Source organism: Notolepis coatsorum (genome assembly GCF_963971535.1).
Source record: "Notolepis coatsorum genome assembly, chromosome: 7".
Taxonomy (NCBI): Eukaryota; Metazoa; Chordata; class Actinopteri; order Aulopiformes; family Paralepididae; genus Notolepis; species Notolepis coatsorum.
Genome location: NC_140171.1, coordinates 35,069,779 through 35,092,670, shown reverse-complemented (window position 1 = coordinate 35,092,670; position 22,892 = coordinate 35,069,779). Strand labels below are relative to the sequence as shown.

General features: G+C 42.5%; 2 protein-coding genes across 2 annotated transcripts; both read right to left on the bottom strand.

Moving 5' to 3' along the window:
* Positions 1 to 755: 755 nt before the first annotated feature.
* r3hcc1l (R3H domain and coiled-coil containing 1-like) lies at positions 756 to 11,235 on the bottom strand. The gene is made up of 7 exons (XM_084318541.1): positions 11,193 to 11,235; positions 10,134 to 10,702; positions 8,053 to 8,234; positions 7,308 to 7,378; positions 7,046 to 7,141; positions 6,204 to 6,344; positions 756 to 4,570 (listed from the first exon to the last, which is right to left on the bottom strand). Exons 2-7 carry the CDS (start codon positions 10,692 to 10,694, stop codon positions 4,518 to 4,520), a joined length of 1,104 nt encoding a protein of 367 aa, XP_084174667.1. The 5' UTR covers positions 10,695 to 10,702; positions 11,193 to 11,235; the 3' UTR covers positions 756 to 4,517.
* Positions 11,236 to 14,391: 3,156 nt separating this feature from the next.
* Positions 14,392 to 20,757, bottom strand: golga7ba (golgin A7 family, member Ba). Its single transcript, XM_084317918.1, has 5 exons — positions 20,663 to 20,757; positions 19,280 to 19,405; positions 18,187 to 18,339; positions 17,124 to 17,225; positions 14,392 to 16,846 (listed from the first exon to the last, which is right to left on the bottom strand). Exons 1-5 carry the CDS (start codon positions 20,672 to 20,674, stop codon positions 16,763 to 16,765), a joined length of 477 nt encoding a protein of 158 aa, XP_084174044.1. The 5' UTR covers positions 20,675 to 20,757; the 3' UTR covers positions 14,392 to 16,762.
* Positions 20,758 to 22,892: the final 2,135 nt, after the last annotated feature.

Here is a 22,892-nt window from a genome sequence, read left to right as displayed (position 1 = left end):
GGACTAAAGCTGGCACTTGGAATCACTACTTGTTTGGTAGTGGTTTGTGTTTGTGTACTGGCTTAATGATTGTGTGTGTGGGACCCATGCTGTGGTACATGACCTCCTTATGAAGCCACAGTAAAGCACAGGATGAGGGCAGGGTTCAGATCTCACACGACGCTGGGAGAGCAGCAAGTGCTGGGCTGGGGACTGGCTGTCTGTATCTTAGTCTGCTGGCTACAACACACCAGGACACAGGGAGGTCCGTTCACCTCTCTTCTGGCCAGGGCTCAGGACTCAAATTGTAGATGACAATGTATATTATGATCAAGATCCTCTGCTGGCTGGCAGTCCTTATAAGTAGGCGTATGGAACAGGAACTTCACAGAACAGAAACGTCACTTGTATTTCAAAGTGAAACCTTGTTTGTCTTGTTTCCCTCTCTGGGGTATTCTATTGTGCATTCAGGATCAGATCAAGTATAGTACAAGCTCTTTTTTATAAGAAATTCAAAGATTATTATGAGGAATAAGGATATCAATATTAAAACTAAAATAATCCAGTACTTATAGTCATTACGTGAACAAAAAACAATGGTATGTCGTATGGATATAGTAAATAAAATTCAAGTGAATCAAGAAATGGATAAATAAGTAAAGTTTTTAGTACTTGTCTTATTGTAATCAGGATCAAAGGGAGACTGTTATCAAAAGGAATCTAGTATCTGTCACAAAATGATACACAGTTGCATCAGAGAGGTATTTAAACGTATTTATTAAATCACCAATTAAGAGCAACATCAGACAGCTTTCTTTGTCAAGCAACACAATGGGAACTAAAATGAAAACATACACTACCTACCAAAACATTTCAGAAAGGTTAGGGTTCAACCATAAAGTGATAAAAAAAAAGGACTAGACCTGTTTGGTTTTTATTCACATTTGGTGAGTGCACAGAAAACGGAATCTCCCTAGACTGGGGACTAAAAGTGCTATTATTTTTGTTAAAATAAGTGTTAAATAGCTCTACATTCCGACAGCGATTGCTGATATAGACCTGTTCGCTGTATACTTCAGACTCAGGCATCAAGGAGACAAAAGGAACATAATCTTGGTCAGAATAATAACAGGGCAGACTAAAATATATTTGCATTTGTTAGCCATGCTAGCTATCTAAACAATCAATCCATGCCAAAGCTAGATATGTAAAGGGTGAAAGACTCATACTCACAGCCATGCTGATTTGGCTAAATGACATCCAGCCGTTTTCGTTTGAAACTACTTTTAGTCAGGGGAGTGTCATGGTTTTTCCATAGAGCCCTGTCATACTTTTTTTTAGCACAGCAGCTCACGCAGGTAAGGGGGCAACTTAGTCACGTGACTCAGTTGGTATTGCTGATTGGCTCGAACACAGTATGTTTGTAAACAGCGAACAGGTATATTAGTGAGAGTGTTTGGTCAGTAACATGGGTCTCCCAGTCACTCCGCTCTGCAGTAAACACAAAATCAATTTGCCAACATCCCTTTCCCACTTTATCCAATCAGGAGAGAGAACTCCACAATGTGGGGCGTCAGTAGCAGGAAAAACATGACGGCTTGCTCGTAAACATTCTCTCTTCCCACCTAAACGGTTCACTCAAATATGTTTCTGGCAAAAGTTTTGGGTGATAAATAGGATATGCAATTGTTGGATCTTAATTCATATTTGAACTGGTCTCAAACATAAAGAACAGAAAGACTATTGTTTTTCAGTTAATTGATGTTACCAAGCCAAGTTCCAAACTCTGAGAATCTGCCGTCAAACAGCAACCTCTAGGCAAAGGACCCCTACTTGGTATTGCACTTTGTTTAAATTTTTTGTTTAACACTTTTTTTTTTGTGGGTTGGAGTTGAGTGCGGATAGGGTAGTGCTTGCTATTGCTTGCCACACCTCAGGCTCTGCCAAGAGGTCTGGAGAAATTCATAGTATAATAACTTACTATATGGCTAATGTGAATCTCTCAAGACCTCTCTTGGCACGGCAGAGCCTGAGGTGTAGCCAGCAGTAGCAACCACTACCCTGTCCTCACTCAACTCCAACCCCCACAGCAGAACAACATTTAAAAAAATAAAAAATTCAACAAAGTGCAATACCAAGAGGGCCTTTTTTTGCCTAGAGGTCACTGTATGGTGGCATTACAGATTCTACCTTTAAGCTACTAAGAACATATGTATTTCCCTAGGAACACTTGTCGGATCCTATGACAAACTGACAAATATGCAGATATAGAGGAAAAAGCAATGTATGATGACACATCATCGTTAGACATAATGAATTCAAACCGGACACTGACTGCACAAATCCTGCTATACACAAATAATAATATAATAAAACATATCATGTCTTTGGAAATAGTGAATACATTTTCTGTTATTCTATATTGAATTATGCATCTTCTTCGCCCCCTATATACCCTGTGATAACCCATTTCAAGTTGCCCCCCCGACACTGGTCTTGGACGGTGCTCTGCCTCCCTCAACCCTAGGTACGTGGCTTGAACTTAAAAGGGGCCCTACTGCCATTTCATTGAGCTGTAATTAACATTAAAGCAGAAGCATTGTTTTACTCAAACAGTAAGAGGGTCTATATATATAACTGAGGGGCCACTCCAAACCTGAAACTCTAGCTGCCCTGATGTGAAGAATGATATTCACACCCTATAAAAATGTACAGTACATCTGCTACATCATTCGTATGGTAGCTGTTTCACAAGTGGAATTACTAGGGTTCAATAGAAAAGCAAGAAGCCTCAAAACTTGTTTTTTTTGTCAAGGAATTTGTCACATTTTACAAACCGTTAGCCCATGTGTTTTAGTGCAGAACTGTACGCAACAATGTGATAACTGGAACGAAAGCGTTCCTGCTCCAACGAGAGAGGTGCTACCTTGAAACAGTAGACACTGTAGGTAGGCCACTCGCTCAGGTTAAAACACTTTAATAACATTAAGACATTGGTGACATTTTCCGCCGACCTTCAGTGGACCCAAACATCACTGTTTTATTTATAGTATAATATTATTACAAATGAATGTTTTTAACCTGAGTGAGTGTCGCGCCTCGCATCTCCTACCCGCTACAATGAGGCCCAGACAGTCCTTTGGCTCAGCCACCCATTCCTGGCCTTGGCGAGGAGATAGCAAGGTGTGGGGAAGAGGTCTTCGTCTGGTGTAAATACTAAAGGGCTGAGACAGTGGGGGAAGTGGTCAGAGGAGGTCACAGAAGGAGTATTGGAGGACTTGGAGGGAGAGAGTCCTGTGTTGTGTGTGTGTCTGCAGCAATTCTCGCAAACTACAGGGACGATGTGGATGAAACGTCACACATAGGCTGACAGCAGGTCAAGGACCTAAATTCTCAAATCGGTCAACGACCTTTGAATGAATTGCCGATTTGCCATCATTGTTCATTGACATAGATATTCAGTATAAAGTTACATCTTTTGAAAGCAAGAGGGCGATACGGCACAGGTTCACTGCAAGGAGCCTCTGGTAATCAGCTCTCTGGCACCTGTTTACAACATGTAGATTACTTAGTAACCCTATTGTTGTTGATATACCTACAGTATGCAAATAAAGAAATCCCAAAAGAATCTCCTTATGACTTATGTTTACATTAAGTATTTAATGTTCACTATTGCCTATTAAGCCACCGTCATCTTATCAACGTGGAAATGTTTACATGAAACCTAGTTTTATGTGTGAATTATTAGAAGTTGATAAAAAATTAGAAGTTGATAAAAAATTATTAGAAGTTGATGTGTGAATTTTTCAGCAAACCTCTTAGTTACAACAATTAAGTTAAAGGTGCTGTAAGTGGTATTTTCTTTGTTAAAATAAGTGGTCTACATGTTAAAATAATAGCTCTACATTCCAACAGCCATCACTGATGTGTCTGGTCAGTAACATGGGGTCTCCCAGTCTCTCCACTGGAGAAATAACTCCACACAGCAAAAATAAGGAATAAAAACAAATGTGCTTGAAACAAGTAAAGTATTTGGCTTGGCAAGATTTCTTGAAACAAGTAAAAATATCTAGGGTTCTCTCTACTGATCAGATAAAGTGGGAAGGGGTACCAGAAAATGTATCATCTGTTTCCTTCAGAGCGGAGGGACTGGGAGACCCATGTTACTGACCAAACACTCTATATCAGTGATGGCTGTTGAAATGTAGAGCTATTTTACACATATTTTAACAAAAAGAATACCACTTACAGCACCTTTAAGCAGGGTTATACTTAAATGTGAAGGAAGTATTTCCAATGTTCACTATTTGGCGAAACAAGACTGCATACTCCTTATTGAAAAATAATGAACAACATACAGAGACGGACAGACACAATGGATCAATGTAGCCTTAGGGTGCAGAGGAGCGGACCATCACCGAGCTGGAACGGAGAGAAGTGTGTTTATTTTCCAGTGTGGACATGGAACAGGGGACGTCTTCAGGTCCTGCTGGATCCAAGAGGAGATAGAGGGGGGGGGGTCCTTTGTCACATCCTCTTCACTTCCCCTCCCAGGCATCCTCCCTCTGCTTGGCAGCTGCACGTTTTTGTTCTGAGGTACAAGACACCACAAAGATACCAACAAGTCAGAATGACACTGGACAACTCCACCCAACAACTTTATTTAACATTTCATATATATATATTTTTTTTTTTACTTCTGGCAATTTAGGAGCAGAAACAATACTTGGGTTATAGTTTAAAAGGCCTTTGTTTTGACATGGCTTGTTGTGAACAGCAATGAATGAATCCCAAAAAAACTAGTCTTAGGATCATTAGAGAGACACTTTAGACTACTGGGCTAGGGATGAACAATCCTGATCAACAGGTCATGACAGGAGGTGGGAGATAGCAAGCAATACGTGGCTGTAACATCAAATGGCCATTCATTGCTCACCATCTACACTCTATAATCACAGTCCGACAGTAAGTGAGCTCTCCCACTTCCAAGAAATAGCACTAAACCACTGAATACAACACAAATACCATACTGTCTTTATACCTGTATCACTGTACATATTGGTGTATAACTCTGTACATACAGTACATCTGATTCACACTACACCCAGTAGTACTAATGTATATATATTGTATACCCAGCCTAATCACCTGTACATTGTATATTACTATTGCCCTTTATTTGCACTGTGGTTGGATGCCAAACCTATTTCCGTTGTACTGTACTTGTGCTGTATAATACATTTGAATCTAAAATACTGGAAAACTTGTTATATTAATACAATACTTCCCCAAATGCCCAAAAGTTGACCCTAGTTAATTACTGGGTCAAACTCCCTCACGTGAGCTCACGTTCCACATTGTAGGGCTTCTCTGCATCGGGGAGTGCCCGGCCAGCCAGACACTGAAGCGCTCGACAGACCTCCACGTGGCATGGGCCCCTCAGGCACATAACGTTCAGTCCTCCTGGCATTGACATTTACTGTGTGCATTGGGATCTTCCATAAAGATCACAACAGTGTTCTCATGCCAAGCACAAAAGGACCCATTTTTAGCCGTGTTCTCGTCAGGGCCATGACGTCCCCTCGGACTGCCCCGTCCGTCCCGAGTGGACAGACACTTGTGGCTTTGTCTCTCTGTATACTTATATCCCCTGCTATGAAAGGCAACGGCTGCTACACTGATTATAGACTAGCTGTGATTTTCAGGACGGATGGGAAGGAGATCAAGTTCACTTCAACACATCCACTTTCAAGGTTTGCATGCCATTTTTTTCCGGAAAGTTTGAGGACGGCGCCCACTTGTGGTGGAAACCCCACAATGCAAACATGAGGAGGGCAGATTAACGGTTATTTATATAGAACTTCAAAAATACATCTGAAAATGGGGTCGTTTTTCTTCATTCCTGAAAAGTTTACCCATATGGAGATACAAGGCCTTCACCAGACAGCAGCGATTCGCTCCATCCTGCTCATTGTAGTCCTGTGGAGTCGCCAGGTCCTCGGTGTGGAGCCTGTGTGGAGCAGGTAACTAGCCTGTGTGGAGCAGGTAACTAGCCTGTGTGGAGCAGGTAACTAGCCTGTGTGGAGCAGGTAACTAGCCCGTGTGGAGCAGGTAACTAGCCCGTGTGGAGCAGGTAACTAGCCCGTGTGGAGCAGGTAACTACCCTGTGTGGAGCAGGTAACTAGCCTGTGCTCTGCAGTTAAACAGCACTGTGGAGGAGCTACCTCTGGCATCCTGGAGCTTTTTCTTCTCAGCCTCGCGGTCCACCTTGGTCTGGTTGCTCTTCACACCCAGAGCTCCGAGCACCATTCTACGGGCAAGCGCTGCGCTGCTCTGGGGCCGCTCCTTAGTGGGCAAGAGGTAGTCTGAGGGGGCGGGTGAGAGGGAGAGGGTAAGCAGTGATTACTGAAGAGTTGAAATGTCATTGAACAAACAGTGGGTGGATAGAATGGACAGGAATAACTTGAACCAGACGCTGTACTCATTCACTTCTCCCACTTCCAACCGCTGACCTTCTGGTCAGAAGCCTATTTCTCTATACGTTATTCTAGAGCTGCTTAATCAATTAATTTGTAATTCATTCCAGTAAAAGCTTGTGGTTTTTGGAGATACAAGGTCTTCATGGATGGGGGTCTATAGTGTGTATGTGAACAGTATGGGTGACTGGCTATAGTGTGTATGTGAACAGTATGGATGGGAGACTGGCTATGGTGTGTACTGTATCTGAGCAGTATGGTTGGGTGACTGGCTATAGTGTACAGTATATGTAAATAGTATGGATGGGTGACTGGCTATAGTGTGTATGTGAACAGTATGGATGGGAGACTGGCTATAGTTTGTATGTGAACAGTATGGATGGGTGACTGGCTATAGTGTGTATGTGAACAGTATGGATGGGAGACTGGCTATGGCGTATCTGAACAGTATGGATGGGTGTACTGTATACCTGAGCAGTATGGATGGGTGTAGTGTATACCTGAGCAGTATGGATGGGTGTACTGTATACCCGAGCAGTATGGATGGGTGTACTGTATACCTGAGCAGTATGGATGGGTGTAGTGTATACCTGAGCAGCTTCGGGCTTTGGCCCTGGTGGTGGCGGAGGATTTGGAAAGGGGTCGAACCTTCATCAGTTGGTGTTTAGACCTCAGCACCTCACGGGCTGACAACAAAAATCACGTGTCGTACAGTATTCAATATATAAATCCTATAAATCACAGTGTCTTGTAATATCACTAAAAGGTGTGTCCAAATCAAAACAGCTGAGGTCATCATCAGAGACATAGTGATGTCGTCATTTTTACAAACATGAATAGTATTTGACTGACCTGCTATGGGGCTGGAGAAGAGGCCCAGGGCATGCGTTTCATCCACCCACTGGATATCAATGCCTCTCTGTCTATACATACACACACACACACACAAACAAAAAGTTGGGACAGGTGTGATGTCTTGTTGAAAGTGAAGAGAATTCACAAAGTATTAAGCCACTCTAAAAAATAAGTTGCGTCATACTCATTCATTGTAGTCTACTTGCTATGTTGGTGACTTTAAGAAAGGCTGCACGTCAAGCAACTGTTGTGATTGGAGGATCAAGATAAGAGGGCCGGGCTTGAGATAGGTCTTTTGCTATTTACAGCATCAATCAGGGGTGGGTATTGCTGGACTACAAAATGATATTAACATGATACTTGTGCCCTGGTACAATATTGTAGTTATCAATGTTCTCAGAGATGGAAAGTATTGTGATTCGATAGTGATATACTATGTTTTATAACTCAGTTTGTCATTTTAACCACAGTGAAAAGCTAAAACAGTATCTCAGAGAAGTAAAAGGTCATCAGATACACTATGTACACAGATATGCTTGTCAGGCTTGTAAGCGGTCGCCCCCCCCCCCCATTTCCAAAAAGATAATAAAAAGAGAGAATTGTATGATCTTCCATTAAAAGTCTTGAAACAGTAGTGAAAATATCACATCGGTGAATCTACTCTGCATCAATATGCCTCCCCACTAATAGCTGAAATGGCCTGAATTGAAAGTGAACAGATGCTGGCCCTGCAGTTACATACTGGTAGGACTGAAAGAACTTGAGGAGGTCCTCGGTCTTGAACTCTGAAGGGAAGTCGTAGATCTCTACGATGTGAGACAGCTCGTCATCGCTGAGGTCAACGTCTCCGTCTCTGTCCATGCTGTAGTAGTCAAACTTGGCATCCTGGATGGACTTTTTCTTCCTACCCTCCTTCACGGCCAGCTGAATGGGTTTTGGGGGCGAAGGGAGGGAGGAGCCATAAGGTGGACTTAGTAATAAAACAAGATTGATTTCTGCCCGATAAATCATTCATTATTAGTTTTTACAATACTAATTAACATTAAAGGGGCACTTCACAGAAAAACAATGCTGATTTACCTCCCCCCCCCAGTCTCACCATATGCCTCTTATGTAGATGAAAAAATAGCAATCCCTATTGTATCTCTATATTTCATCTACATAATTTCAGTGAGCTGCAATTAACACAACACACATCACGGTAGGAGATATTCAAACTAACTCTCAAAACTAAATGAATATGTTTAGAGCCTTGGGATGAGTGAGATTACGTGTGAAATAAGTGTGAACTGTGAAGTGTCCCTTTATATTTTGTCACCTTGGAAAAAGGCCCACAGCTGCCACCTTCGGAAGTATGTTGGTGCATGGAATAAATTCAGAGGTCAGCACTCCATAGCAGATCATTCACTGGCCCTTTATTTGCATATCAGAAATAATAGAAGCATATAATCCTACATGATACAATGAGCACACGTTGAAAGCGTTTGCTGAAATATCTCAATAGGGCTTGGGAAGCGCACGTCAAGTTTCTGGGGCAAGCAGCCATATGTAGTGATGCCTCCAACTGACTGCGTGTGTTGTCTCATAACCATCATGGGATAAACATCCACCCTTCTCCCAATTCCACTCGTCCGTTTTTGTATATTTTAGTGATTTCTCACTGCAAATTGACATAAGCGATCATCCAAAGATGGTGACTGACAGGTGTCAACCTTCTTAACTTCCCACATTCTTTCCAAGTCCTATTAAAAGGCAAGTGAATAAGGCTGCAGCTACGGACCATTGACTTAAGGATATATTCTTTGGATTAATGATTTGGTTTTTGAGCATCCAAGACCAGTATGTTGATGATCACAGTTTAGAGTTGAATGTGGTCCACCTTTATTTTTTTATAGTTTGACAGTGGCTGCATGTGAACACAGTGCAAAGAGCCCACTGGCTGAAATATGTAGGCTCTCGTGACGTCAGTCGTCAGATCATTTGACCACCCGAAATTCCCAATAATGACGTGGTAATTTCATCTAATAATTTGGCCAAAACTAATATGGTCACAAGTTAGACAATTAGATAGTGGGGCTGAACGATTAATATCAAAATGTGATTTTTTTTTTAACTGATATTGTGAATCAATGCGATATGATTCAAGATATCAGAGGGAATGATACATTTTGCCTTATTATTCTAATTTCTATTGAAACTCATATTAGAATTATCCATGGTGTGAAGAGAACACAAAATATGGTTTGTCTGTAGGATATGATTTGCATGGCAGGACATCTCTGCAGCTGCAGCATGACAATATTTAATTTAGAATGGTATGATTTCGATGAATTGTTCAGCCCTAAATCTGTTCTGTTCATGCTACATGGGAATAGAGCCTTACAGATAAGCCCACACTCATTGTACTTGAAAAAAGGTAAAGCCTGAGCCTTCTAGATCCAGGCAATGGATTCATTTTTATTTCACAGCCACAATGAGTATTCTGGTTTTTGTTTCATGATTCTATATTTCAACCTTTATGTGAAAATATCATAATGGATGAATGGACTCATGAACACATGGGGAAAAACACTCAAAACACAAACTCTAAATACTAAAAACTGCACGGATTCTGGTGCAGTGTGCTACTACGATATATACCATGTATACTATTATTGATTGAATTCTGCCATTCCACTATTAGTACTATGTTCTACTCTATTATTAGTTACTATTTCAATTTTTATCTTTTCCGCCCCTCCACCATGCTGCTATGACACCTGAATTTCCCCCAAGGGGGATTAATAAAGGAACACTTGAATACATCCTTCACAAAGCGCCCACCTCTTCCAGGACGTGTGGCTCCAAACATTCCCCATCATCGTTGAACAAGGTGTCCCAACTTTCCCCTTCCTCCTCCTCCTCCTCTTCTGGCTCAGGGGGAGAATCATCCAGACAAGGGCTATCATCTACGACCGCTCCCTGATTGCTTGGGGAAGACAGTCCATCTGCTACATCTTGTAGTCGCTCCTCTTTCTCCTCGGTCTTGGTGACACCGTTGGGTGTCTCACCCCCATCTTCTCCTCCTCCTCCTCCTCCTCCTCCTCCTCCTCCTCCACCGGACGCGGTCTCCCCGTCTGCCCCAGCTTTGTCCTTCTTGTTCTTGGCATTCTTTCTCGCCTTGTCTGTGTAGCGAGGCCTGGGTCTGGGTTTGGAATCTCCCGGGGTTTGCGGTTGTTTGTCCTTAGAGGCTTCCTGTCGCTTCTTGGGCACATAGTGGGGCCTGTCTGGCCTCTTGGAGCCAGAGGGGGTCGTGGTGGCTGGGGGGGGCTGGGGTTCATCAACAGTCTCTTCTTCTTCCTTTGGCTGCTCCGGTTCCTTTGGCTGCTCCGAATCCATGGTCATATGATTATCTTATGAGGCACAGGAAAGAAGATACTGACATGTTTTTAAAAGCTAAATGAATCAGCATTATCAAAATACTCTATCCCACCCGAGACACCCAGAATCTCTCCCTGCAAAATAGATAGCATAACGTGACGCAAGTATGCGATTACCCTATATAACCCAATTGTATTATATTCAAGACACTAGGACATAGCATTTGAGTTCGTGGCATGCTTGCGCTAACGTTAGTTAATATATAAGGCCGGCGAAATAGAAGTTGCACTCGAGATTTTACAGATTTCTTACCGTCACCAGCTAACGTTAGGTAGCAAGCCACGTTAGCACTTTTTAGCTAACGTAACCTAACGTGCTTTCAAAGGATTCGTGTTAACAGCCACCACTTGGACGCACGCGTGAGTGTACTAACAGTATACTATAAAACGTTAAATATGTTCACTTAATTAAATTGCACAACGTGTACTAACATTTTTTATGATTTAATGTTTTCCCACCTACCTTCGTGCTTGTTTGAAAACAGATTTCCGTCGCGCTTGTGGCGTAGGCGTGGGGGTGTCGCAAGGGACTCTGGGAGCTGTAGTTATAGTGCTCCCAGAGTGAATGAATGAAAACTTTATTTAACAGATTGCAGAATAGGTACGATACAGTATGGCTCAAATGGCTCAATACACACAATTGTTAAGGGGATGCAGACCAGTTAAAAGACGTTTGTCTTGTTTCCATCAGGGTCCCCCATTTTCAATTCATAGTGACAGTGCTGTATTTTTTATTTTACTCAGTAGCCTAAACGTTTTTTTTACCATTTGGAAACATAAAATTATCATAAAATTAAATCTCGACCCCTTCAAGATACACATACCCGGTATATAAATCGCACAATATTCCACAATATGGATCTAATTATTTAGATTTCTGTTATTTGTTCTGGCATGTCTTTTATTCTGCATAATTGCAATGACTTAAAAAAAAAAAAAAATAGTGGAACTGAACTCATGATCAAGATAGGTTTAATAGTAAGAACATATATATATAAAGATTAGCTTGGGCTAAGAGGAGTGCTCTCATCGTGGCCAGCTGGGAGAACACTGAGAAAAGGGGACACTGAGTTAAGAGTAAAGAGGGGTGATCCTGACATTGTCCTTGCCCAGGAAGGGTTCACCCTTTGGCTAAGCCATATATCTTTTTTGCTTCTCATGTACATGGGAGATGCAGGTTCAAATCCAGGTGTGTTGTCTTAGCTAAACATGATGTCAGCCATTCAATCTGTGTCCCTCCTGGAATGTAGTGATGTGGGGTTTGAGCCTGTGACTCATTCTCCTACCTCTGGGCCAGGGTTCTGAGCCTGTGACTCATCCTCCTACCTCTGGGCCAGGGTTCTGAGCCTGTGACTCATCCTCCTACCTCTGGGCCAGGGTTCTAAGCCTGTGACTCATCCTCCTACCTCTGGGCCAGGGCTCTGAGCCTGTGACTCATCCTCCTACCTCTGGGCCAGGGTTCTGAGCCTGTGTTCCAGGTTGTTACGGACATAGTCTTGCCCTCCGTCAATGTGCACAATCCCACGCAGCTGAATTATGGGATGGCTGGTTTGATTGATTGATTGATTGATTGATTGATTGAAAAGTTTATTAACAGATTGCAGAATGGGTACAGTACAGTACAGCTCAATACATACAATTGTTAAGAGGATGCAGACCTGAGAAAGACTTTCGTCTTGTTTCCATCAGGGTCCCCCATTTTCAATTCATCATATGACACACACGACATACAGATAGACAGTACTGCTACATCTATACATTTATGACATACCAGATTTTCAAATACAGTACTGTTTGTGATACTAAAAAAATCCAGAAAAAGAGTGTATATACATTTGACATAGAAACTGTGCATTGGGGGAGGTTGGGTAGGTGGGGTGGGGCTGTACATTGGAGGGGGGGGGGACACTGTACATTGGAATACTGACCTACATTTGACATAGAAACTGTTCATTGGAGGAGGTTGGGTAGGTGGGGTGGGGTTGGGTGGGGCTGTACATTGGAGGTGGGGGGGGGGGGGGGTTGGGTACATTGGAATACTGACAAAGCCATGCTTGGTCTTTATTGTACAACTGGGTTAGGACATTTGTAGGGGCCAGTTTTGAATTGCAGTCTCCCGTAGGTGTTGTACCGATGTGGATGACGATGGGGGTCTAGAGGTAGTGGCAGGCTGAATGAAGTGTGTGTGTGTGTGTGTGTGTGTGTGTGTGTGTGTGTGTGTGTGTGTGTGTGCGTGCGTGCATGCGTGCGTGCGTGCGTGTGTGTGTATACACCGTATGGTGTGTGAGACTTTGACGGGACTTTGATGTCACATTGGTTGACACATTCAAACTAATTGACTCTCAATAACTGTCAAACTAAACAAATGGGATTGGGATATGTGTGAACTTATGTGCATCATAAAGTAGCATTATTATTTGGTGAAGTGTCCCTTTAATACACCACATTGGAACTGTTTCCAAACAGCTGACTAGTTGATAGATATGGAATTAGTCATCTGAGATTTAAAAAGGTGACTATGATGTGATTAGGGAAATCCTCCTTACTCAGGAGCTACACGTTCTGCCACATGCTGGCTGGACAACAAGGACGACAACAGACACAAACAAGGGTTCTGTTGTTACTCTCTGGAGTTTGGCAGCACTGCCCTGAGGGGTCCGATTCTATACTATATGATGGATGGACTATCAACCCTTATGGCTGGACCACCTCCCTTCTCCAGTAAGTGGGTTTCTCACATGACCTCTGGACTATACTTCCTGTTTGGTGCTGCGATGTAGAACCATGCACTGAGTTCTTTACTTTCAAGATGGCTGCAAAAAAGGTTATACGAGAGAAGCCCCCAACATGTTGTAAGCAATTGAATGTGTTACTGTATGACATAGCCAGTAGTTTGAGAGAGACATGGAGACTGTGCATACACATACATGTGAGAAAACATTTATTTGGCTGATCTAAGCTCATGGTGACTTAGACTTAAAGTTTTTGCATGCATGCATTCACATACACACTTGACCTCCATGCCAAACTAAGAAAAGTGAGCTATAAAGCTGCTGGTCGCATATAAAAATGGCAACATTGTCACATTCATAGAACTCACGGAACCACACATTGTGTACTTTTTGACAAGGAACGCAATGGTGGTCTTAGGTTTTCCGATGCAACCCCTGGAATGCCACTTGGCAGTCTAAAACATCTGATTGGTTATTGATGGAGGGAACTGTTGTTTTTGGCCAATCAAATGTGTTTGGCCTGCCAAGTGGCGTTCCTGGGGCTGCACACAATGTGCAAAACCACCTGCGACACAGGCTTGAGAAGTGATGCAGAGCTGTAGCTTTAACATAATCCAGAAACATGCGATGAACCACAGAACAGTCAATGACTCAGGTCATTTTGAGTGCACGTTGATGGTAACAGACTCTGAGGGCGATAGTCATATTATTGTCGTGGACAAAGTGAGAACAACACAAGCTTCAAATGACTGATGAAGCATATTTATTATCTGATAATCACAGATCTATAGTCCCACACACACCTCATTGTCATGTCTATCAAACAACAAGCAGTATGAAAGTTTGTTCCTCACTTTTGCACAAATACAGAAGGTCACCAAAGATAAAAGACACATTCACATTGGGGGGGGGGGGGGGGGGGGGGGCAGGGAAGAGGGGGGGGGGGGTTTGGCAGTTCTGGCTCTTTGGAGGTTTGTACAGCACTAGAGGAAGGGTTGTGTGTGTCAGACACAAGTAGTGAAGTTGAGGAAGACGTGTTGACTCATTCATTCCCTACTGACTGCTACATATAATATGTACAGTATGTATTTTGCATAATTAACATTTAGGAAGAGTTGGTCCCACTCTGTGAAACCAAGAGGTCAGTGTGTGTGTGTGTGTGTGTGTGTGTGTGTGTGTGTGTGTGTGTGTGTGTGTGTGTGTGTGTACTTGTTCCATGAATGAGTAACCCAATTGGTCACGCTTGTCTTGTACGCACATACGCACGTATATACTACAGCACATAAATCAACCATGAGCTTGAGTTAACTACAGGGCTTGTTTTAAAAGACATGTAGCTGGAAGACACTGGGTCCAGGCGACGGTAGTTTGTGTTTGAGGTATGTTGGAGGTATTTTAAACTATAAGTCATTAAAACAAGTGAATGGGGAGGTCATTAAAGAAAAGAGACATCAGTGCTAAATGTGAAAATTATTTTCCATGATGATACACTGCTTTGTGTTATTTTGAAAGGAATGCATGTGTGTGTGTGTGTGTGTGTGTGTGTGTGTGTGTATAATTAGTGATATACAAGGTGTGTGTGTGTAATGAGTGAGAAATACTTCAGATCTGCTACAGTACATACGTACATAGATGGATGGGCTCAGCTACATTCATCTGCTACCAGACAGTTTGTGTGATTTACTTTACACGTCAGCACTGCAGGGCTGAAATGGCTAGTTTCTGTTTTTAATCCGTCTGGTCGCTGGGATAGAGCTACAGTAGGTAATAGTGTTTCGTACGGAATTCATACTGTTCTAAAGAAGTGGTTAATCTGGGTAAAAACACATGTGTAACTTGTTCTTGGGCTGTATTTTTTTTCTTTTGCTGTGCACAGAGTTATTTATAGACCTTTTTGAACTTGACAACATAAACATTCTAAATCGGTCATGGGAGTTGATTTGCTGTTGCAATGTTTGCTAATGCAATGGCTGACAGGAAATAAACTGGGGCCAAAGTTGTTCCTATAGCAACGGAACACTATGGCCATTGTTTTCCTTAACTCGCCACTTCACACCAACACTGACCATATTCACACATACTGTAAGAGCCATTTAGCTGTGTGAAGAGGCATTCTATTCTTAAACTTTGCGCATTTCCCCAGTGATTAGATCAACAAATGATTGGCCCATTTCATACATCTTGAAGACCATTGGCAAATTCCCCTCACTATGTATGAACAGTTGAAGAGAACAAACCATGTCCTTTTTCATCCGGCAAATGACTTTGCAGTAAACTATGAATCTTAGAACTAGTCAACTCATGTATATAGACTGCAGTAGCCATGTCCAATGAAGTAGCGATAACCGTTCTGGAAGGGTTTGAAACACTGTCAGCTGTGCCCGAAGGAAATTAGCTGAGTTTAGTCCCAGTTTGGTTGTGCGTGGTGGAGGCGGGGCTGCAGCTGTGGTTGAGATACGAGGTTTGGTCAGGCTCAAGCACTTAATTCCTGTTCCAATACGACACACTGCATCCTTCCTTCCTCGTGCCCTCTCTAGTTCCTTCCTTCCTTCTGTCATTGCTATTTCTTTTCTTCCTTCCCTCTATTTCCTTCCTTCCCTCCCCTAACAGAAAGCACACCTCTCTGCGATACCTTCAATAAAGAGGAGAAGGCGAGGACACGTTCACACAAAGTATCACTAGCTCACTGCTATTCATAGTTTGTCCTTATGTCTAAGACAGGGAAATAGATTCAATACACCGGAAGCTCCCTGTGCAATCATTTTATTGACACCACGGAGATGGTGATATTTCCAAGGCTTCATCCGATTCCTGTGGTGTTAATACATTTATTGCATCAGGAGCTTCCAAAGTGTTGAGTCTACTTTCCTATATCATGCTCATTCTTGGTCCAGCACCTGTTTAAGGTTTTTTGATAAGCGTGTTTTTTAGTTTGTTGTCGCCACACACACTAACGTTTCATTCTGTTTTTTTATGTTTTTTTTTTAAAGCAAGCACCCCCTGGTGGAATAGATAAGGGGAAAAGCGTGTGTCTGGGGAAACGTAGGTGCACATGACACAGTCATTGCTCACATGTTTTAAAGTGCATGTTTTAAGCATGTGCTAAAGTAGAAACCAATGCAGCTTTAGTTCGGGGTGAGATGAGGTGCATAAATGCCTCTCTTTTTTTTGCCTCCTGTGAATGTAGCCCAATAATGCATGTGTTAGGTGTTGAGGAGCTTTGTATCAAGGTCCTAGATTCTCCAGGGGGACCTCCAGGGTTGTGGGTGATCAGGGGGTCATGGTGGAGGCATGTACCCAGTCATCGGCCAGTGCTGCCGGATGTAGAGCTGCTGCCCGAGCTGGATCCGCTGGAGCCTCGGTCCTCATAGATAGAGATCTCAATCTTATGTCAGAGAGGTTAAGGACCATGGATACACTCGACAGAGTGGCAGAAGCCATCTACACAAAGAATGTTTCTCAAACACACACAAAAGAAAAACACTCACATATAATCCACAGATCATATCACACATAAAGAACATATAGCATTCAAATGTTAACAGAGGTTCCATATGCTTTTGAGGACATCTTATGGTCACAGAAAACATTGTCTCCACACTGCCTCCCACTGTGCAGGCAGGGTTACACACACACACACACACTCCAAACAGTAAGGATACGACACGCATGCCCCTCTCTATGGGGTCAGTGATGAGCAGACCTCTGGGAGCATAGATCTTCTCATTCTGCTCCTGGATGTACCTGCCAATCTTCTTCAGCACCTGGCAGACAAGACATACATTGAGACATATGGGCCAGGCAGAACAGACATACATAAAGGGAGAGACAGACAAATAGACAGAGATGAGTACTAGTAATGCTATGGGAGCTTAAATTACTTTGAGCAGGGAAAGTAGGCTAATTATAGCGCTCAGTAAAAATGGTTGTTGGCTGTGCTGGGCATGGAGGCCAGTAGGTCAAGAAGAAAAGCAAAAAGCAAAACAAAAAAAACAGAAATATAAGAAACAAGACTTGAGTTTGTGTTTTTTTTTCTTTTTATTATTATCTTTTCCCCCCTCCTTTTTCCTCAGATTTTCTCCCATCCCAATGTTAGTCGTTATGCCAATTCCCAATCCCCTTCCTGGTCGCTGCGCACTTACCCCCCACAGTCGGTCTGGGAGAGTGGAGGCTATCACATGCTTCCTCCGACACACGTCTAGCCAATCAACCGCTTCTTTTCACCTGGCAGCGCGGACTCTCACTGAGAGGGTGTAACGTGTGGAAGGATCACACTACCCCCCTTAGATCCTATCCGCGCTGAGCAGGCGCCCCGACCGAACTGTAGGAGTTGCTGTTTACAACGACCCAGACCCACCCCGCCAGCTTTCCCACCCTCTAATACTGCCAATTGTATTAGTGTGAACGGCCAGCCAAGCTGGTGACAACGCCGGGAGCTGGATTCGAACAGGCGAATCCAGCGTCTCCGGCGTTGGTGACGAACGCAATCTCCGCTACGCCACCTGACCGCCCTTGAGTTTGTGTTTTTGATGTTTTCATTCTCTAGCTGATTTGTATACTTTGGTAATGTCCCTAAACATGGGAGTAGAAATATTCCGATTTACAATGGGTAAGTTCCAAAAAGCATATTGTCCAACTACAGACTCAGGAATGTATGTGAATATACCCCACATTGATATGGCAGTAGAAACGTGGTATATACGTGTATGAGATCTTCAGCCTGACCTTCTCATAGCGTGTCTCCATGCAGAGGAAGATGAGGTAAGCTGTAGCGCAGGCCAGACATCCCTCCACGTAGGACTGGCCTCCGATCTTCTCTGCCTCTGCATAGTAGTTATTCAGTGTCTTCACAGTGTCCTCGAACAGCGTCCGCTCAATCTGGACACACACACAAGAATGAACATGGTCATACAAACAAACACAAGACCCAGAAGAGGAGCTCTTTGCCAAAATGTTGGACAAATCAAATGTATTGCATATGAAGCACATATGAGTATGTGATTTGATTATCTTAATGTACTTCTCTGTGTAGATTTAGTTGAAAATGAATAGTCACTAGTGGGGCTGTGTGAGGTACACCGAATATGAAGGTAAGATCATGAAGAGGAAGATCCATCATGGAGGTATGGATTCTTTATTTTTATAACAATACTGTAATACAATACAGACGTACTGTATATTTTTAAGTTAATCAAAAAACTGCTCCTTGCAGCAGTATTAAAGGAGTAAAGAAAATAGATGGAAATCACATGGTGACAATTGTTTCATACAACACAAAAAAAAGTTGCCATATCACCTTGTAATTTGTACTGAAAAACACAAACTGTCAAATATACCCTTAAAACTAAGAAAGAACAATATTGTGATATAATAATTTGGGAATATCGCCCAGCCCTATTTACTAGACATCTAGATCATAACCAGTCTACATACTATAACTGTTGTTTCAACAGCCTTGCAACATAGAATAGAAATACTTTATTCATCCCGAGGGAAATTTGGCTTGTTTAAAGGAACATGTTTAAAGGAACGCACCAACATTATGGGAAATGTGCTTACTGACAAGAAGATAGATACCAATTTCCTCTTTGTGCGTTCAGTAGAAAGCTATCCGACTGCAAGCTAGCCTAGCTTAGCACAAATTAATGGAAGCAGATACAGACCACTTGCCTGGCATAAAACTCTGCCAGGTTTTTGACCAACAGCTAGGCTAGCTTGTCCGTATCAGCTTCCATTCATTCTTCTTGTCTGACTCTGGAGAAGACTGTAAAGCGTGTTCCTTTAATGTACACATCATCAGCCCTGGCCCGGCTCTCACCCTGCTCTCCAGCTCCGAGGGGAACTTAGTCTGGAACCTACATGTGGTCCCCTCGCTGTAGTCTCTCTGTATGAACACCTTGTTGGCCAGCGACGCGCTGTGCCTCAGTTCCTGCAGGTTATGGAACTGTAAGGAGGATGGTCATGTGTACACACACATAGACACAAATAAAACAGATGAAGATTAGAACCTGTTTGTGAATACAATAGCTGACAGAGAATACATGTGGGCCCAAGCTGTTCCCCTATAGCAATGGAATTATATTGAAAAGGTCTGTAAAAAGAGGCAATAGTCTTCTTTCTTTCTGTGTATCTCTCTCTCTTTCTCTCTCTGTGTACTTGCTCTGCTCTAATGTGTACAAACAGTGTCTGGTGTTGAAGTCGTCAGGGGTGAACAGGATGATAGAGGAGAAGCAGTCAGCGAGTGATCAATCTCTCTGTCTGGACAGGTGCTGCCCTGTTGCCTACTGGAGCTGAGCCCAGCATTGGACATACTATCTCAGAGAGAGAGAGAGAGAGAGAGAGAGAGAGAGAGAGAGAGAGAGAGAGAGAGAGAGAGAGAGAGAGAGAGAGAGAGAGAGAGAGAGAGAGAGAGAGAGAGAGAGAGAGAGGAAGAAAGACTCTCTCTGGCATAATATGAAAGGAGCTCAGCTGGTATAAGAGGGTACAGCGTTTCAGTCAAAAATCAAAACAGATCAATGTGGCAAGTGACAATAAGGCGGAACTGCCGAGGGTCCCACCCACTCCCACCAAATGTTGCATAGGCGTAATAAAACCACTATTGCTGATCGTCGTCGGCTTTTTCATAATTTCAAGAGTGCAGGACCGGTCCAGAGGAGATGCACGTGCAACTGAGAATATAGTGATCGCTGTCCATGGTGCTGAATACAATGTATGTGTGCGCGCAGTCACCGATCAACACAGGATTAATGGAGTGACTCAACAGACAAAAACAGATCTGCTTTCACCAAAACAGCTTAACGTTGCGAGGACTGCATGATGATCCGCTATTATTAGTGCAGTTTGTATTTCTATAAAGAGCGTTTGATTTAGGCTCCAAATCAAAGCGAATCCCATTATCCCCGTATTCTACACAGGTGCATACACAACCATGACTAAAACTACCACATCTGACGAATCATTGGCTTAAAGAGTGAGAACATTATGTGCCTATTGTCAATTTTGTTTACAGTGAGCCACGATTGAGTCAGTGATGTACGTAATACACCCTTGTAATGTCTACCCTAGTACTAATGCCCCTTGCCGACGGGCATGCAGGCTATAGCGCTCGCCCCTGAATTATTCTAAAGATAATAACAACAATCCATACCATTTCTCTTCGACAATACAAAACGTAATTCAAAAGAAAAGATTATATTCTCACCTCCGTCGCCATGTTGCCATCCGTGGCCGTAGTACTAGTGGGACACGGGAACGGATTGGAGGACTAAGGGGGAGGGGAGGAGGGGGTAGTGGGACAGTGAGGGCGGAGGGACCTCACACGAAGGGTGGAGCTATGGGCGTGGCAGCAATACACGTATCTATTAAAAAAAATTAAATAAGCTTTTATACTTCGGATTACAAATTGTACCTTAATGAGAGTTTGGGTTAGAGCACATCATTAAATATAAACTAAGCAATGCCATAAAAAAAGCGACCTCTAGAGCAAAAGGCCTTGCTTGGTATTGTACTTAGACTTATTGTACTGTGAATAAATTTCTCCAGACTACTTGGCAGAGCCTATAAGGTGTGAAATAACATAACATAGCATAATTAATAACAAGCGGGGCTCTTTAGCCTAGAGGTCGCTGTTTAATTAAAGGCATTCCAGATTTTACTTAAACAACTTAAATGCACACAAACAATATTCCCATTATTATTTGAGTGAAATAATATGTAAAGAAAATTATAATAATCAAATACAACATTCAGAAAAATGCTGTGGTTTGAGTCAAATACCCACCTCCCCTGATCTCTCCCCCAACTGAGCCAGTGTCTCTGGATTAGGCTTTTGTCCCTGAAACAAATGGTTTGCAAATATTTTGAGGATAAAACAATACAAAGCTACTGAGATGCAGGAATGTGTAAACATTGGCTATAGCAGCCCCTAAACGGCTGTTTGTACTCAGGTCCTTCAGGAAAATGATTTATATAATGTATCTGTTCAAGTTGTCATGGTAGACACATACAAATGCAGTTACTGATAACTTGTTGCAGAGATATTGAGGAAAAACACTGAATCACGTGGCTTTTCTTTCTATCTCACTTTTCTCTGCAGACAGTTCCCAATTTTTTTTATCACTGCTCCAAATCAAGAAGAACTGTGTCTTTTGATGGCGGACACCATCAGACATGTGGAAACTGCTCAACCTGACGAACCCGTTTTGTCCCTTGACTCTCCCTTGACTTTGATTTCAATGTGCTCATCGCTGTCATCAGTCACAGTTCCAGAACAGTCTGAAGAGAGGAGCTGGCCATCCCTTGTTGATTCTAAATTAATTTGCTTTGTTAAACCATGAGGACTGACGTGTCTCTTCGTCATGTTCACTCTTCACAGGGACAGGGGGGGATGCCAACTTGATGATGGCTGCTCTCCCTCCTGACTGGTCCAGAGTTCTTCCTGAGGCCAATTTTTTTTGCTGCAATTTATACTCTGTAACACTCACAATGTTAGATCCATTCACAGTGAATCTATACAAATGATTGTAATCAATATATCTTGAGTCCAGAAAACAGCAGGCACTTTGTTTTATTTGCATTCAGTACCAGTTTAAGATGAATATGTATCTTACAGAGCACTAAAATAATGTGGCAGGCCCTCAAACGGCTAGTTGTACAGAGTTTCTAAATACAGAATAGCATCATCTGAATGAAGATGAACATGACAGCCATTTAGAGATGAGGCCGTATCAATAATATTGTAAATAAACAGGACGGGAGCCAAAATGGATCTAGTTTCAAGTTTCTTTATTAGTTGTCATACAGAAATACAGGATACTTTTATATAAAATGCTTCTTTCTGTTTTGCTCCTGAGAGTGTGCTAGGGAAAAATAGATAATTATAAAAAGTATAATAAGTATAACATAGAAAGTCAAGTATTAAACAAGTGTAAACAAGGAAAAAAATGCAATATACAATGCAGAGTAGTTACAATACAATATAAATGGGATGAGGTAAATGGGATGAGGTAGCTTGTGGTGCAATATACAATGCAGAGTGTTTACAATACAATATAAATGGGATGAGGTAAATGGGATGTGGTAGCTTGTGGTGCCACCGTGTGGTGGTAAGGTAAGGTGCAAGGCTTGGCTATGTGCAATGAGTTGCCAATAATATAATATATAAATATAAAGTGTGTTAGTGTCTAAAGTGTGTAAAGTGGGTGCTACAGTGAGTTGTCCATTTAAAGTGGGTGTGTACGTGTGGGTGTTGTGAGTGTGTTTGATGGTTTGTTACATAGTGTTAATTGTCATTGAGCATCCTGATGGCCTGAGGATAGAAGCTCTTTCTGAGTCTCTCTGTGCTTGCCATGAGACTCCGGTATCGCTTGCCTGACCGCAGCAGCTCAAATAGGCAGTTGTTTGGGTGGCTAGAGTCTTTTATTATTCTCTTG

What these genes read in the sequence shown, in the direction of transcription:
- golga7ba (XM_084317918.1), bottom strand. An exon ending in CCTCGGAGCTGGAGAGCAGG is followed by an intron (nt 18,340 to 19,279) that starts GTGAGAGCCGGG and finishes GTGTGTGTCCAG; the next exon opens with ATTGAGCGGACGCTGTTCGA. An exon ending in TAGAGAGGGGCATGCGTGTC is followed by an intron (nt 16,847 to 17,123) that starts GTATCCTTACTG and finishes CTCTGACATAAG; the next exon opens with ATTGAGATCTCTATCTATGA.
- r3hcc1l (XM_084318541.1), bottom strand. Translation starts at nt 10,694, where the DNA reads ATGACCATGGATTCGGAGCAGCCAAAGGAACCGGAGCAGCCAAAGGAA. An exon ending in AGCCACACGTCCTGGAAGAG is followed by an intron (nt 8,235 to 10,133) that starts GTGGGCGCTTTG and finishes AAACCCATTCAG; the next exon opens with CTGGCCGTGAAGGAGGGTAG. An exon ending in CAAAGCCCGAAGCTGCTCAG is followed by an intron (nt 6,345 to 7,045) that starts GTATACACTACA and finishes CCGCCCCCTCAG; the next exon opens with ACTACCTCTTGCCCACTAAG.